This window comes from Lepisma saccharinum, chromosome 2 (genome assembly GCF_977018435.1).
Source record: "Lepisma saccharinum chromosome 2, izLepSacc3.1, whole genome shotgun sequence".
NCBI classification, from domain to species: Eukaryota; Metazoa; Arthropoda; class Insecta; order Zygentoma; family Lepismatidae; genus Lepisma; species Lepisma saccharinum.
This window is the reverse complement of record NC_139230.1, coordinates 120,908,129-120,926,418: the sequence shown is the minus strand read 5'-3', so window position 1 is coordinate 120,926,418 and position 18,290 is coordinate 120,908,129. Positions and strand designations below refer to the sequence as shown.

Here is an 18,290-nt window from a genome sequence, read left to right as displayed (position 1 = left end):
ATCTTCTTGTCCTTTTCAGTGGTAGAAGAAGCACTTTTCTTATATGACATTATGATTACAAATGATACTTGGCAATTTGAATTATTGCGGAATAGTTCATACTTCATAATAATGAATAAGTGCACAATTATACACAACACGCCACACTGTGACGTCCCAAAATGACATTACACAGCTTCATTTTTTAAGTTCCTTTGTTCCGCAACGTGGCACGCGAACAATGTTTGTCAAATATAGTCTGCACAACAGTGCTCTCTCCCTCCTGTTTCAAGTCACAGTCACATCCACTACTGGGCTGCCTTATGTTGTCTTCCTCCTTCTTGCTGCGGGGTGGGGGTTATCCTCTATATTGTCAGATGTCCTGCTATTTGTTGGTGTGCTCCGTAGATGCCAGCACTGCCTACCGGCATCTTTCAACACTACATTAAGACGACTCTGACTTGTCTGTCAGCAAGAGGGCATTATTAATTGGAACAGAGATCATTAAAAAAACAATTACCACTGACCCCAGAAAGTTCTGTAACATCCAGAAGAGTCTAGAAAGTTCCATAAAGTTCCAGAAGGTTCAATAGAGTTCTAGAAGGTACGACAAAGTCATAGTACTACTACTTGCAAAATGCATATGGGCCAATCCATGACAAAGTGATCCTACCACTCAAAAAGTAAAATTAGTCCAAATACTATTTAAGCACCATTAAACTTAAACTTAAGCTTTAGCTTAGTGTGGAACACTAAATAGTTACTAATTTGATATTTGCATGTCCCTGAATGGCTTTAAGAATTGAGATTAACAAAGAGAAGTGGAAAATGTGATAGGTTGTAATTTTTTGCATTAAGACTTGAGTGTATAATCAATGCTCAAGAAATTTGTAATTTTCACAAATAAATTTGGTTTTTATTAAAATTTATGAGTTGAGGAGGTTCTTTCTCCCCATGTTATTGTTCAGTTAAAGTATTAGGTGAGTAATATGGTATTAAATGGAGTTAATTAATGAGGTATTCACATAGGTCACACCTGGAATTTTGAGTGGTCACACCCAGAACTTTTTTTTAAAAAAAAATAACAGTAAAAATAAAAATGTTTTACTGGAATAAAAGACATGAGATGGAAGGTTGCAATCTACATTTCCCCCCAAAAAATATGAAGGATAAAAAAGTTGTAAAAATCATTCTAAAACTATAATGATGATATGGGTGAGCTCAATGTCTTTGTTCACAAAATATTTAGATTTGAATCATGTGATTGTCACACCCGGATCTCATGGATTGTCCCATATACTACTTATATACGATGTTAGAAATTTTGTGTTGGGGGTGACTTTCTTACAAAACTATACAACTATGAACAAAAGTTCATCGATTTGTGACACAAGAAACCAATTATTCTACAAAAAATCAAAAAGTCATAACCCTAGCCCAGGTATATTTAAATGGTTCACTTTCTTCAAATTTAATTAAAATTATCTTTCCTTCTTTTCCTAGATTGTAGCATCACTTTTGATTTATTTGTATTTATATATAATCGTACTTGTTTTGCAGCTTCATTAAGGTTGTTATATGTACTTTCGCCTTGTAATCAAGGGGTTCCAGGTTAAATACCTGGTAGAGGCACATGGCACAGTGGTTCGGATCCCACTTTAAACTGTAGATCCAGTCCCATCCCAATTAAACTTCCTGTGCATAAAGTGGACTTAAAGCAACAAATCAATCAATTAATTATATGTTCTTGTTACTGGTTGAGTTTAATAATGAAATTCCCCTGTAGTTCTGGCTGTTCAGTTTATCTCCCTTTTATATATATGGGACAACATATTGCTGCTATTTTCCATTTTTCTGAAACGTTTTCTGTTTTCCATATTTCTACTACGAATTCATGTATGTGACTAAATATTATGTTTAATTCCTGTTTCATCATTTCTGCCATTATGTTATCTGGCCCTGGGGCCTTATTATTTCTTAATTTATGGGTGGATGCTATATTTTCATCTAATGTCGTAGTCTCTTCTTCTCTTGAATCTTCACCTGCTTCTGTATCCAACTCTTCTTCTTCCCGAGACTCTCTTGCTGGGTTCAGTAAAGTATTGAAATATTATTTCCACCTGGTTTTGATTTCTTCGTTATTGCTTAGCAGGTTGCCTCTCTCGTCATAACAGAAATCTATCCTTGGATTAAAACCATGCTTCATTTATTTTACACATATGCAGGATTCTCCTATATTTCCATCATTTAATTGTTCTTCTATTTTGGAAAATTTATTATTCAAATATTGCCTCTTACGTTTTCTGCATACTTTGTCTGCAGCCCTTCCAAGCTCTTCATATTGATGTTTTTGTATCTTGTGGGTCTGTTGATGTATCTTTTGTAAGATTCATTCCTTTCTGTTATTGTTTTCTTGCAATCATCATTAAACCATTCCCTAGGTTGATCTCTTCTATGTATCATATTACTTCCTGTGTTGCTTCATGTACGACTTCCTTTATACATTTCTATTTTGTTTTAATGTTGGATTATGTAAATGAATCCTCTTTTTCAGCAAATTTCCTTTCAATCTCCTCTTTGTATCTTTTTGATGTTTCTGTACTCTGAAATCTATTAATATCATATTTTCTGGTTTTCTTCTTTTGTTTATCATTGTGTTTTGCTATTCTACAGTTGTATTTGATTTTAACTAAATGGTGAACTGATTCGCAACAAGCTCCTCTATATCTTCTTACGTCACTTACATTGGTTGCTCCCTTTTTATCTATCTATTTGATTGTGAGTGCTTCCGTCTGGAGAAATCCAAGTAACTTTATGTATATTTTTGTGTTGGTAACAAGTTGAGCTTATTTTCATGTTTTTGCTTCTTGCTAAATCTATCATCCTTTGTCTATTATCATTATTTATTTTGTGAAGACTATATTTTCCAGTTGCATCTCCATACCCTCTTTCTTGTCCAATTCTTGTATTCGTATCTCCTACTATCATTTTTATGTCATTTACCCATTGAAAGTCATAGCTCCTTTCTAAATCTGTATAAAAATGGCCTTAGGATTCTTCATCTGTTTCTTCTGTTGGTCTCTATTCATTGCTGATGCTGATTAAAGAATCTTGTTTTTAGTATTTCATTGCAATATGTAAAGTCTAATATATTCTCTCTTACTTTGTTGTGGATTGCAAAAGCTGTTTCATGTCTACCATTATCCTTGCCACTGTACATCATTGTGTATTTTCTTGTTTTAAACAATCATTTTCCTGGCCATCTAGTTTCTTGTAGGGCTGCTATATCAACATTATATTTTATTAGTTGTTCTTCTACTGCTTGTAGGAATCAACGTTTGTATAATGTTCTTACATTCCATGTTCCGATATTCATTTTCTTTATCAGTTGCTTGGTTTTGTTCCATTTTTGACCACAATTCCGAGGTTCTGAGGGTTCCGTAACTTCTCTGTTTTCCAGGAAGAGGTTGTCCTCTAGCCTAGCCCCGAACTTGGAGGACCAGGATTTGTGTAGGGTGTACTGCCCTTGGTAGGTTGACTTTGCCATGCATTCAGATCCCTTTCTGCCCCTGGGTTTCCTGTAAAGGTGTCCTTCCCTTAGCATTTGAGGATCCATCCTCACAACAAAGCAGTGCGTTCCCTTTTATTTAACCCCAAGAGAGAGGGTTGACTCTGCGCCATACTGAAGGTCTCCTTCTCTGCAGCATCTGCCATTGAGGTCTTTGCCATAACCATGGCTAGGGATCTTTACAAGGTACTACCATCCAAAGCCAGATGGACCAAGGATTTTTAAGAGGTATTACTCCTCTAGGTTTGTCTGCCTCCTCTGCCATCAAGATGGCAATCCACCTTCTTCTGCCATTCGAGCCATTGACAAGAAGGTTGCTTCTTAATATGGCTACTCCTTCCTAGCCTTCTTCACATGGGAGACCCTACTGGTAAAAAAAACTATGCTACTGTTGGTATATCCTAGCGAATCATCAAAGAATGCAAGCCCCACCATCAACTACAAGGTCATGCAACCACTAGTTGGGGACGAACAGCCCACCATCGTACAGTACTGACATCTACACATTCATCTCCATAAAAAAGCCTCCATTCTCTGATGAATGTTAATTGGGGGCACATTTTCTGCAGTTAGAAACTCGATTACTGCACGCTGCTTCAAGTGCACTGACATAGTATGGTTACATGCTGCCATTTTCCTCACTATGGTTCATAATTTCATGGTGCTAGAAATTTTATACTTGCAATGGAGAAGCAGGAAAGTCTGGTAAGTGTAATGAATGGCTTCTCAAAATCCGAAATGCATTTACACCATAAAAAAAAAATAGGAGGCATTACTTTTCAGGGCACACTCATATATTTTAGGTCTGCAGTGAAGAGTATGAGCAACAAAGAATATTCTGTTTGTGAAAATATTTGTATCATTGTTATAAGTCCACTTTAATGCACAGATAGGCTAATCAGGACTGGACCTACAGTTTAAAGTGGAATCCAAACCACTGTGGCATGAGCCTCCACCAGATATCAAACCTCGGAGCCCTTGATTACAACATCCTTTTTAAGGATATTTATGACATATAAATTCTTAATGTGTGTTAACAGCTGAATGAAAAGGTCTTGCCAAAAATCTCCTGCCAATCACTGAAAAATCAAGAAGATGAGCAGAAATATTCCACGAGGTATGGTTTGCATAAACATTTACAGTGATTTAATATAATCTTATATTACATTATTACAACACAGAAGTGTAGAGAGACTTGCCATGTGAGATTGTGTTGTTGTATGTATATTTTGGTGTAGCTTGAAAAAGGTCTGGTTAACCAGAATGAAATGTCACAGATACAATAAAATAAAAACCACTAAAAGAAACTGTGTTAGATTATTCTGCATCTACAAAAATTAGTTATGGGAACCATTAAGAAGAACGTAATTATTACAACATTTCGTACTTAGTAAATAACAAGGAAAAGAAAAAGAATCAAAAGAGGATGGGATTTGAACCTACGACGTTTCGTTCTTGACAAAAAAGTAAAACAGGGTGACCATCTAACCAACTGCTCCAGGAGATTACTAACAAGAAACTCTGTAAAACATGTTGATCTCAGTTAAAAGAAAACATTGTGACAGAGTTCTGAACCATTTTTGCCAAAGGTCAAGAAAAAGATGCATTTTGCAGACTTGAACGGTATTGTGCAGGGTATCTTTACTAAAATTTCACCTAAAATTGAGAGAAATTTGCCGCTTTGCATTATGATGTCGATCTCTCCAGGTGGAGGAGAATCCGTTCAGTGTTTCAAATCGTATTTCAACTAACGATTTTTGTTTAATTATGTATTGTATTCCTGGTTTAGTTTTCGTAACATCAAGGAATGTGAAAGAATAAAAAAAAAATCACAAGAGCTTTTTCATTTTCAAAGAGGAACTGTTGGTAAGTTGGATACCATTTGTTTACTCTGAAGTGCTATGTTGCCAAATTTACAAATGCAGGTCTTTCAATTTCTTCAGGGTGGACAAATAAGATGTTGTGAAGAGTACAGTACTTGTATTACCATGCTAAATAACAGATTGATTAAATTAAAAAATTTGGATGCTTCAGCATGTGTGGCCATTTCTCGCACTTCTAAGTATATGAGGAAAAATGCTATTACATTAAGGGCATGTAAAACACAGTTAATTCTATAGCAATATGTATTATTTGTTTACCAATAAACTTCAGTGATTTCAAGGTGTCATTTGCACAAACTAAAACTGAAAATAATAATTCTTATTAAAAAATTGAATGGCTATTAATATTTAACAACTAAAAATATTATGAATAGTTATGTGAACTACATTGAAGATCAATTTATGGACATGAAAAAATTGCATGAATGAATGCCAAAAAGAGTTAACAGTTATTTGTACTGATTTTTTTTATTGCAAAATGGAATAGTGCATTCTGCACTAAATATAGCCATTACCTTTCCTGATTTATGAGAGTGTATACATAGAATGGGCACAATGAAAATTATTTTTAAGTAGCTTGCTAAACTGCAAAATTTTCCAATATTCATGGTTTGCTAGGTAAAAATAAAATTAAGCAAACTCTGTTTCTGTGTGCGTGTGATACATGTATGATGTATATCAGAATCTATAGGAATGTCTAAATTTCATACAATTTGAATTGATAGGTGCTGCATGTTTTTCAAGTTTGAGAAATAATATTTAAGTATAATTTCTGGTCAGTAGACACCCTGAATTTATATTGTGTTAATACTAGAAATTGCAAGGTCTTAAAATTTATCATACTTTATCTCTGCGCCTTCAGTTGTTTCTAAACATTCACAGGACATGCAAATGTAGGTACAAACACTCATGGTAACATAAATGTTTACATTGTGAGATACTGTATCATATGTCTCCCATTAAACATCAAAAGTTGTGCCTGGAGTTTTAGAATTGTAGCTATAACTCACACGACTGTCAGATAAAGGCAATTTTTTACCTTACCTGATTGGAACCCTAAATCAATACACTGTTTACATCACAGAGCAATGTATACAAAGTGCATTGGTTAATAAAATTAGAATTTACAAGTGTTATAATTTACCTCCTAATTATAGCGTATCATTCTACAGAATGATGGGGATCAGAACCAGTCACTTCCACAATTAATCAATGGGTGATGTAACTTATTCATCCTTCATCCTCAATGATGAGAGCACTTGTCATTAACATGACAAGTTAAACGCTTGGCAGTGTGAAAGGCACAACTAAAACTAAACAGCTTAACAATTAGAAAAGACAATGGTCACTCATTGGGTTTTATGAACCTTTCAACCTGAATCATGGATGGTGAATCTGAAGAGTGATGATAATTTTGAAAGATAAAATAAACTAAGTCCTCTCTAGGCTTCGTTGCAGGTTGACCAGGACTCTCCTCACTTTCCCTCAACTCCTTTCTCTAAGCTCCTCTCTCTCCTCAATCCAAAACCAAAGTTAGTCTCTTCTCAGTCTGTCTCACCTCTATATCACCCAGGCCATGGAGACCTTCCTCCGTGCCGAATCGTGATTTTTACTACCTGTATTGCAAACAGCTGACTACATAAGCTGATGGAACTTCCTATATCCTGAATACATCAGGAAGTTTGCATAGCACAACACTGTGCATTATTTACATACCACAGAGGTTGAGACAACTGAAGTAAACAAGTGAATGCCCTGGTCAACATAAAGCGTCAGAGAGGCTTTAAATAAAATATAATCTTATGGATTGATAGGATAGTAGAGTAATTAAATTTGGTATGTCTGTGCATTTGCATGTGCGTGTGTGTATGCTAATACTGTTCCACTCTCTTGACAGGTTCCCTGTTTGGATGAATAATAGCAGTGTAGTGGTTGTTCAACTGATTTGGGAAAGTAGTGAACACTTGCAAAAGTGAGGTCTGTAAACTGAATTTTTGTAGGCCAGGTACTAGTCTACAGCATAGATTCATAAGGAACTAGTTGGCATTTACAGTGATGGCGAGATGTCAATCAAATACATAACAAAATATTGTTATGAATTTGAAGCTTGAGAGAAGGGGTCAGCGTAGCTCTGAGGTATTTGACGTGTACTATAAATATGTGGGAGAGCATATTCAGAAAGAGGGAAGGAAAATATTTTTATCAATTTTATGATGTTTTGATATCAATTTGGGGCCAATGAAGATTTAACGATCTCCGCACTAAGATCACTCCAACAGCTTGACAGTTTTGTGCATCAGGAATAGACAAAGTCATTTCATGACAAGTGCTTAAATCGGTAAGGTTGTTTTGTGGACCTTCCTTTATATCACATCATTAGTCCCAATATAAATACGTTAGATAGTATCAAAAATTCACAACTTACATGAGTGAGTATACATTTATCCAAACAACATTTCAGAGGTCAATACTTCCTCCTTCTTCAGGTCCACATAAATATCTAATAACCAAACATGGTTTCAATAAAAAAGTGTTATATAGGAATATAGGTTGAAGGTAAGGGTAAAAAACACTTATAAAAGTTTCCAGCTTTAACAAAGTAAAAGTTCCTGTGTTCTTAAAAAGCCCATATTAAAAACGAAAAGGTTAAAAACAGGCCCCCTGCAGTTGCCTAAGAACCCCTAGAACCAATGAAGAAGGAGGAAGTATTGACCTCCGAAACGTCGTTAGGATAAATTTATACTCACTCACGTAAGTTGTGAATTTTTGATACTATTTAACGTATTTATATTTTTATATTTGATAGTGAGTAATACGCACTTCCTTATTATGTCATTAGTCCCAAGCTGTGAAGTCAAGACCTGTCATCCAAATGCCAGGACTTGTAAAGTTCTTTTATGATCAAGTCACACATATATTCTAATTACCTTAGTGACACATGCTTGTTGATGCTCGTTGACTTGCACCGTCCCACTAAATTGCAAAGAATATCTAGTACAGCAACATCTAGCTTCAACTGGAACCTACAAGAGAAATAAAAATATATAATTTACACATTTATACAATAAAGTACAATATATTTTACTACTTTCTCTTAAATCTGTTTAGAGTGATATTAATAGCAGAATTTGAACAATCAGAAATACTACTGATGACACAGTCAACTGAGCAATCAATAATCAGTTATTACAATGAAATTAGTGTTTTGGTTTCTTTAAGTCTTTCCAATGACTCAACATTTTACATAAACTCAGGGAAGTCATTAGGGGGGGTCACGCGGGGGCACTGGCCCCGGAAAACGTCCACGTGGCCCCGGGAAACTGTTCTGTATTAACTGGAAATTTTACTTTGATGACAAATATTGCAAAAAAATTCTTCGGAAGAATCCGACTGTAAATGACGGACCCAAAATTGTTTCTTGCGGACGTGTACTTTACAATTTTGTTATGACACTGCATCAATAATTAATACTACAAGAACATTCAGACATAGCAGCAAAATGAGATTCACAATTACAATCTGAGTCCTAAAATTTAAAATTAACTGGCATAATTAATGTGCAATGTCAAAATTGCTAATTAAAAAAAGTCAAATTATCAAATTAGCTGTACCAATTGATTACACCAAAGATTTCACACTTATGGAGCAAATGACTATTGTTTTAAGATTTGTTTATGTTGAAGCCGATTGTATCGAAGAGCTAGTAGGTAGAAACCCATAGACAGGATTGTGGTTTAGCACACCCTCTTTTCCCCCTGCCCCAACTCAAGCACCAACTTTTTATATGCGTCTCTTGACATTTACAGCCTACAAATTTTGAAGTGAGGAAACAAAGAACGACTCATTAAATAATATGTAAGTTATATTTAAAGATTCTTAGTTTGTATTTCTGATTTTTAAAAGAAGTTTACCATATTTCAGTTGTGTCTTACTGCCTGAAGAAGATCTTTAAAAATGTACTATTAGTACTACTTTGGTTAAAAAAAATCCAACAGTGTATTACTGTAGCTCTGCCAATTGAAAATTTCTCTGTTGCATACTATTAAATATAATTTTCGTCAGAAATTTATTATTATTATTATAAGGCTATTCTATAAATTTGATAATTTGTTGACGTTTCCCTGATGACTGTGTACAGCCGACAGCTGACAAGAAGATCGCTGAATGAAGGGAGATGAGGCACAGAGGGAAAGGGAGGGTCAGGTTCATTTGCAGAATTTAGGGGTGTTCGGGGAGAAGGAAGTCTTGTTTTCTTCTTGGCGGGTCATTGTCCGTGAGAACCGCATGGAAGTTAATTTTTCTTTTTTTGCTTTTTCCTTGTTTTGGTGTTTTATGGCCAGTGTGAGGAAGAGAGGTGCCACTGTGCACAGTGAAGGGGGTGAAATTGTGAGCAAAGTCATTTATTTCTGTGATCGGGAATCGAGAGAGAAACAGTATTTGGTGTCAATTATGCAGAGCACAAGGCTCTGTAGCAACAGGGCTGTCAGAGATGACCATAAGGTGAATTCGAAAGGAGTTGCAGGAGAGGAATGCCTGGTCGGCAATGAGGAAACTAGTGTCCCCCGGAAAGATTAGAAAAAGGCCACCACATAGAAATGTCTGCGTTGATGATTTTGACATTAGCGTAATCAGAAACTTAATTCGCGATATTTATTGCAACAAAAATGTACCGATAGGCCATAAAATTTTGTCAGCTGTTCAACAAAAAAAAAAAAAAAATCATTTTCCTTGGAAGGTGGATTCCTCGTGACCTTTGATGAAAAAGGTCAGATTTCAGTGGAAAAGGTTTAAGAACAAGAGAAAGAACTTAATGGAAAGACTTGATATTGTGTCATGGCGAAGTAATTATTTACGGGCTATAAAACGTTTTCGCCAAGAGAATCAACCAATTGAGTACGTAGATGAAACAGCTGTGGATAATAACATAATATCACACAAGTGTTGGCAGTCCAGTGATATTTTTGGTGTAGTATATAATACAAGTTCAGCACATAGGCTTACCATCCTGCATGTGGGGTGCAGTGACAGGGTCATTCCCAATGTGAGCCTCATATACAAAGCAGGTTGCTCCACAGGTGACTATCAAGGCCAAATTAACTGCACTAACTTTGAAAAGTGGCTGAAAGAGACACTAATCCCAAATTTACCCAATTGGTCCATTGTTGTCATAGACAACGCCCCTTATCACACCATACAGGTAGATAAGGTTCCCTCAGGATATAGCCTGAAATCTGACATGACAGCTTGGCTATCATCACACAATTTTCTGTTTGATGAAAATATGAGGAAAGTACAACTGTACAATTTAATACAGGCTAACAAACCACAGGAAAAACTTTCCGTGTGGACAGAACTTTACAGCAGTATGGCCATACAGTGCTTCGTCTACCACTGTATGCGTGCGACCTGAATGCCATAGAATTAGCATGATCCAAAGTAAAAAAATATGTACGGGATCAAAATGTGACCGGTTCGCTATTAATATCCTAACTGCAGGAACATACGGTTAAGGGCATTGAATATTGCAATCAAGACGACTGGAAAGGGTATTGCGAACACGGAGAAAAACTGGAAAAGGAATATTGGAAAACGAATGGATTGGTGGAGAACGAAGTGGAGACATTGATTCTTTTAGAGGTGCAGACAGTGACATTTTCTCAGACTCTGAGGTCGAAGAGGATGACGAATTGGCACAACCTTTGCCTTAAATGTGGTAAATTAACCAATTATTATTTTTCAATGCTATTTCTATTATTTTACTATTTGTCATTATTATTTGTTATTTTTTATTTTACATAGCTTTCATGTCTCTTGGGCTAATCGCAATGATGATGATGGTTGATGATATAATGAAATGGGTGAAGAGACAAATGAAAATAATATCCATGTCTTTCCAGGGATTCAAACCCAGGACCCCTGGTGTTGTAACTTGCTACGCTCACCAATCCCGCACGGAGGTCTGCTTTTTCTATTTGCAATTTGTAAATGCATCGATTAATCACATAGATTTCTCAGTGAAAATACAATGTTTACATCTGCTATATATAGTGATAATTACCACATTTCCTTTAATAACCTCAGTTTAAAACTCAACAGCCGAAAGCATATCTTTCCAAGGCCAGCCTGCTCCTGCGCGTGAAGTTTAACAGGCAAGCTGATGAGAAGAGGTCTGGCGGAAGAGCATCTCCCCCACGCGAAAGAGTGGAGTCGCCTGGCAGTACATCACACCTCTTCTGCCAGCGCTCTTCTCGTCAGCTGCCAGCTGTTCACATTGAGATTTCAAATTTAAAGAACGGATGAGGCCTTGCATTCTAATCTCACCCAGAGCATTGCTATATGTTGCTATGCCACTGTAGTATAACTCTAAGATTTTGTAACTTCTCAAATTAGTTTCATTATTATGTCAAACCGACTACCACATATTTTCCAAATTTGTTTTGAAAGTCTTGAAATAGGTTTGTGTGTTTTGTTCATTTTATGTCACTTTTCTGGTTTTGAAATCATATATCTTCTCTCAGTTTCATTTTTACATCGTTTGTTTGATGAAATGTGTAAATAGCATTGCCCGCTATTTGCACCCATCTGAAGATGCAAACTAACAATTATATTTTGCATTGTGTTACTATATGTGGTTTGTAGAACTAGATAACTCGCAAAAAAACATGAGCGAATGACGATTCGTTGAAAGAGATGACAATATGCAAAAACCTCTTGTAATGCAAATTCTGATTTCAGGTTCCATTTTATGGATCATCGTGCTTTAGTGTTCAGGGGGGGATACCTTGAGCAACTAATTCAGATATTGAATTGACAAAATTACACCAGAGAGAAAATCTGTTTAATTGATTGATTTATTTATTTGATGTTTTAAGTTCACTTTAAGCACAGTGAGGCTAATCATGACTGGACCTACAGTTTTAAGTGGGATCCAAACCACCATGTGCCTCCACCGGGTATCAAACCTGGAACCCCTTGATTACAAGGCAATGATGCTTCCACTGCACCATAGGGGAGGCCCCCCCCCCCAAATGTTTAATATAGAACAACCACCAGTCACACAAAGTTCCAAAATATTTACGATGGCACTTTTTGCGAAACTTGGTTCGTACTCCTTTACAGGTGGCATCAGTGGTGGCGATTAGGTGTTGGGGGCGAGAAGGGGCAGTTGCCCTCCCCACTTTTTGCCACTTTACTTTTCCACCACGCTAACCTTATGTACCAAGGGAAATTAAACTGTACTTGCCCCCCCTCCCCCCACTTTTTGTCACTTTACTTTTCCACCATGCTAACCTTATGTACCAAGGGAAATTAAACTGTACTTGCCCTCCCCCCCTTTTTGCACCTTGCCCTCCCTAGTTTTGGAACCCAATCACCGCCACTGGGTGTGAGTGATACAAAAATGTTTTCTACCACAGACTAAATCTCTGCAATTTCAAATTAATAAACGTGATGAACATTTCAACTACTCCTTGAACAGTTTAGAATCTACACTGGTGTCCAAAACTTAAGCACGAAAGTGACTTTCTCAACATACATGTCACAAAGACTATAGATTACACAAATATGTGATCCACTGAGAAGTCTAAGGACTTATCTATCTACCCTGTCAGTGAAGAACCCATCCTAAATGTCAGTAACATCGGTGAGTGCAAAGTCGAGAGTCATAGTGTGAGAGTACAAACAGGAGTCTCGTTGGTTTTGTGAGGCCTTATGGACTAACTGTGCTTGTGTACTTGTGCTTATTGTGCACATGGCTCAAAGACATCATCTAAGTGAGTTTGATCATGGTCGGATTGTTGGAAAAGTAGAAGAAGGGCAAACTGTGACCAGTGTCGATAATGAATTAGGAATTGATCACAGCATTGTGTCACAATTGTGGAGAAGGTACAGTACAACTGGATATGCCTTTAGATGTACTGGGGGAGATTGCCCATGAAAGACAACAATAGGTGAAGACCATTATGTGATGTTATAACCTGTTTGCCAGTACAGGGACACGCGTATCGCATCAAACTGTAGCAAGACGGTTGAATGAGGTAGGGCTGTATGCACATAAATCTTTTAAATGTGTACAGCCTTATTTGCGATGTGTCGAGAACACTGTACTTGGAAAGCTGAAGAATGAGTAGATTTCTAATCACAGATGAAAGCTGGTTAAGTCTGATGTCTGATTCTGGACATCAGTACATCAGGCATGAACCTGGGACACAGTACAAGCAAGAAAATGTTGTGGAAAGGGACAATAATTGTATCAGGGGAATCATGGTCTGGGCTGGCATTGTGGTAAATGGACATAGTGAGTTGCAGCTACTGGAATGAGGATCGGTGACACGTGAAAGGTATTCAATGATATCATCCTCCATCATGTTAGCCTGTTCCATGGAGCTGTAGCTTAGGTCCAAATTTCATTTTTATGCATGATAATGCTCATCCCCATGGTAAAGCAGTTGTGGCCGACCTCCTTGAGGAAGAAGATATCCATCGAATGGAGTGGCATACATACTTCTCAGACCTCAACCCAATATCCTGTGTGGGATGTTTTAGGCAGACATGTTGTGGAGAGGAGACCTCCACCAAAAATGCTGCCGGATCTCCAAAGGGCCCTCCATCTTTGCTTCAAACTCCTATGTATGAGTAAAATGGGTATGCATGTTCCATGATTAAGTTTTGGACACCAGTGTATTAATTGTGAACAGTGACTGCATGACTCGTGTATCTGCAGACGGTGCAAAACCGGAATGAGCGTTAGATGGGTCTTGCAAGGCATGGAGGTACCCATGGGCTTTCGATGCTTGACGGTTCAAAACCCAGGCCTCGCAGATCGCCAGCCAAGCGGGTGTAGTAAGCGAATTTGGCTGATGTGCAGCTCTCTGATCAGAAGATCTGGAGAGAAGAGAAATTACCAGTAGAATGGGAAAAGAACATTATTATACCATTGTATAAGAAAGGAGACTCAACCAACTGCAAAAACTATCATGCAATATGTCCATCCATGGTGGCACTTAAAGTGTACTCAAGAATATTGGAAGATGAGATGGAAGAAGAACAGACTGCTTTTTTGTTCTGAGACACACACACAAGATCACATATATTCCATCCAATCAATATGTGACAAATACTTAGAAAAAATAAGAAAAAATATGAACTTAGCATTTTTGGATCTAAAAGCTTATTTCGACTCTGTGCACAGTGTAGACGGTAGGACAAGAATGATGCATGCAAGACCCTTGCTAAGCATAATATATGTGTGCTCCAACTTCACAGGAGCGTTGCGTCAACTCGGGGGTCATGCATCTCAGTGCTCTTATTGCTACCATTGACTGTCAACCGTAAAGTGTACAATTGGAATGTATCGATCTGGAGTCGACACGACGAGGTTTATGGCTGAGCAAGGTGAGTGAGTGGTAATTGCCTTATGGGATACAATCCCTTCGAATATACTTCCTAGAATTAAATGTGTGGAACGAGACATTATTTTTATTGTGTATCTGCCAATCTCCCAGTGCCGTTTCTATCGCCCTGAGATAATAGGTGTGAGCAAAGCTGGAGGCTGGAAACGAACATGTTCTCTATGCCTCTAGCCAGTGACTGTATCTCAGGGGTGAGAGACTAAATGGTGGAGGCACCGGGCAACAATCCCAGTACCTCTCACAAGCCAAGCGACTAAAACAGTGAAGAAATATGGGCAAAATTAGAGAAAAGAAAAATCCCAGGAAAACTCATTTGAGTAATAAAATCAATGTATGTAAGAGTAGATCGAATAACATGATTGGATGGAAAGATATCAGACACATTTAAGATGATTGAATTTGATTGACTGATTGATTGAGTTGGTATTTTAAGTCCGCTTTATGCACAGCAAGGTTAGTTGGTACTGAATCTACAGTTTAAAGTGGGATCCGAACCAGCATGTGCCTTCACTGATATTTAAGATGGAGAAAGGAGTGAAACAGGGAGATAGCTTGAACCAAATACTCTTTATACTATTTATGGATGAAGGTCTAAAGATATGCAAAAGATGAACAGCAAGAACAAAAGTGGGTAATTGGAATGTGAGACTGATACATTGCCAAGCATCAGTATATGCAGATGACATAATACTAATAGCATATACAGAGAACAAGCTACAGGAAGCGACTGTAGAATGGGCAGAAGTGTTAAAGGCTAAGGAAGAATGGAAGAGGTTATAGAAAGAGTACACATAAAAAATATGTGATGGAATAGATCTGGAGCAGACACAAAGATATGAGTATCTGGGAATAATCATAAATGAGGCAGGAAGAATATAAGATGAAATGATGAACAGAGTAAGGAAATTTCACAATGCATACTACCAACTAAACTAGACCATTTTTGGAAAAAGGGAAATAGATACCAAAACTAAACTACAAGTGTATAAACAGCAGTCGAACCAATTTTACTGTACAGAAGTGAAAGCTGTTCAGTAAGAGGAAGAGAAGTAAGACAAATAAGGACAGTAGAGATGAAATGCTTACATAGAATAGTTGGTAAATCAAGAAGAGATAGAGTACATAATGAAAGAATCAGAGAAGAATTAAATCAGAAGCCAATAGAAGAGAAACTGACACAAATACAACTGAAATGGTTTGGACATGTGGTAAGAATGGACGAAGATAGAACAGCAAAACAATTAATGGAAGCTAGAACAGAGGACCCTAAAAGACATTCAAAAAAGGAAAAGAAAAAATAGGACAAAAGAAAGGAAAAGGAATAAGAGAAATGAAGAGGATGGCAAAGGAATTGGAGAGATGTTAGGAGCAGATAGAGGCAACACTGGTGCTATGAGGCTAAAGGGGAAATAGAAAAAAAAATAAGAAGAAGAAGAAAATGGTACAGGAGAAAATTTTTGCTACTTTTGACAAATTTAACATAATTGTGAAAGTGTGGTCCACTTTTAATTGGTCAGCTGGCAACCCCGAATCAAATGCGAACACATCTGTGCGAGTTGTGGAATGGAAGGTCTCCAATTTTGCTATCAGCTGATGCTTAATACATATAGCACTAGTGCAGTGTAACAGTGATTTATCCAAACACCCACAACACCCCCTACCACCACCGTACTTTCATCAACATCCTACCTAATATACCTTTATTGGTTAAACTAATTGTATTAATTTTGATCATTTTTATTCTATTTCAAAATTGATAAACATGAAAAAAGAACATGCTTAAATACCAAACGGAAATACAGGAGCACATGAATGGTGAAATTTACACAGGCAGTGTTTCTATGGCCCAGTGAAGGAAACTAAGGAAGCCTAACAGCTGATTCAAGGTCATGACATTCTGAAAGGTTTACTGGAAAGGTACTGAGAAAAGTTGCTTCAAGCATGCATTGGTAAAGATGGAAAAATATTTCAAAATTTTTGGGCCATTATTACCCATTCATGTGTCCTTATGGGTTAATAATGGTGATGGTGTGCCAATCCACAAAATATCCTTCATGAAAAATTTGATGAAGATAGGAATGATCAAATTAAGCATTTGTTTCATTCATGTTAGATTCTATAAATATTGACAATAGTATCACTAAAGATTGTGCAAAGAACATTAACCTTTTATGTGTTGCGTTTCTGCAGAAAAGTATTTTAACGATATGAAAATTGTCACAAAATAGAATATAAATTTCTTTAAAATAATTTCATTTGGCATTCAAAAAATTGATTTTTTGTAGTTGTATTTTCTTCTACTCTAAGCATTTTCAAAAGCAGAGTGTCAGTTTTGAAGAAAGAAGTGACAGAAATAAAAAGTGATAAACTAAGAACTTTGGCAGGAAAAATAAGTCTAAGGAACTCACATTTGCAAACAAAGCACATTTAAAGGAAGAAGGAAAAGAAAAGGTATTGGAATTAGTGAATATATATTATACACATTTCAAAACTATACGTGATAAAATTAAATATCCTCCTTGTGATAATCTTTAACAGTTTAAACTTAAAACACATAAACACAACTGGCGTTACTTTTCGGATCATTAACAAGTTATGGTCTGTTTATAAATAAAAATAAAATTGAAACTTTAAAGGACTTTAATTAATTAAAAACACAATTGACTTCAGCAATACTCTCTGCTGTGACCCACTAAGTACACACACCATGGTGTGATGTGATTGAGTCATATCGTTTATAGCCGAACTATCATAAGTCACGCACTAAATTCATGTAAAAAAAATACCAAATTGTATTTCAAGAGACTACTGCAAGGACAAGGGTCATCAAAATCAAATGCCACTTTCAAAATTTAGATAAAATCCTGTGAATTTATGAAAATTTCCCAGGTGGTAGTTCTGTCATAGCCATCAGGGCCTGACCAAAGGTACCGGGTTCGAGCGAACCACGGCGTTACTAGGAGCGAAATTACAAGGGCTCGTCGGTAGACGTGCCCGGGCTGGCCAAATTCTGAGCGGAATATGACACTCGAATGTCCGACATCGAACCTTCCGGCACGCGGAATGACGGACGTACCTTATGCCACATCGCCCCGACGCGGAAAACAGCAATGAAGCAAGGGTGCAGAGCTGTTGCCTTATTGCCCGTGGCTACTAAAATAAACATTCTATTTTCGTTTCCTCCGCATTGTAATGTGCTTTAATGCAGCGGGTGATTAGCCTATTGGGTGGGTGTGGTGGGAAAGGACTCTGAATTAAAGCCGAGTATCGACATTAACCATCATTAACATTAAAGCTGCGTACTACGAAGCTTGCCCCAAAAATAAAGATTCGCAGAGAAAAAAACAATTCTGACATGTCACTATTTAACAAATTTCAATTTTCATTTTTTTCGAATTATATAAATGAAAAGATCCGCAACTCCAATACGTAGCGATGCCTATCCTTTCA

At 36.9% G+C, this 18,290-nt stretch overlaps 1 protein-coding gene across 1 annotated transcript in view; it reads right to left on the bottom strand.

Annotated features, from left to right (window-relative positions):
- Nucleotides 1-18,290, bottom strand: part of LOC145983616 (uncharacterized) — a 113,520-nt gene that overhangs the window by 77,241 nt on the left and 17,989 nt on the right. Inside the window, exon 3 of the mRNA XM_083116679.1 lies at nt 8,358-8,453. Within this exon, the coding sequence (XP_082972805.1) occupies nt 8,358-8,453 (96 nt within the window). The remainder of the gene's footprint in view (nt 1-8,357; nt 8,454-18,290) is intronic.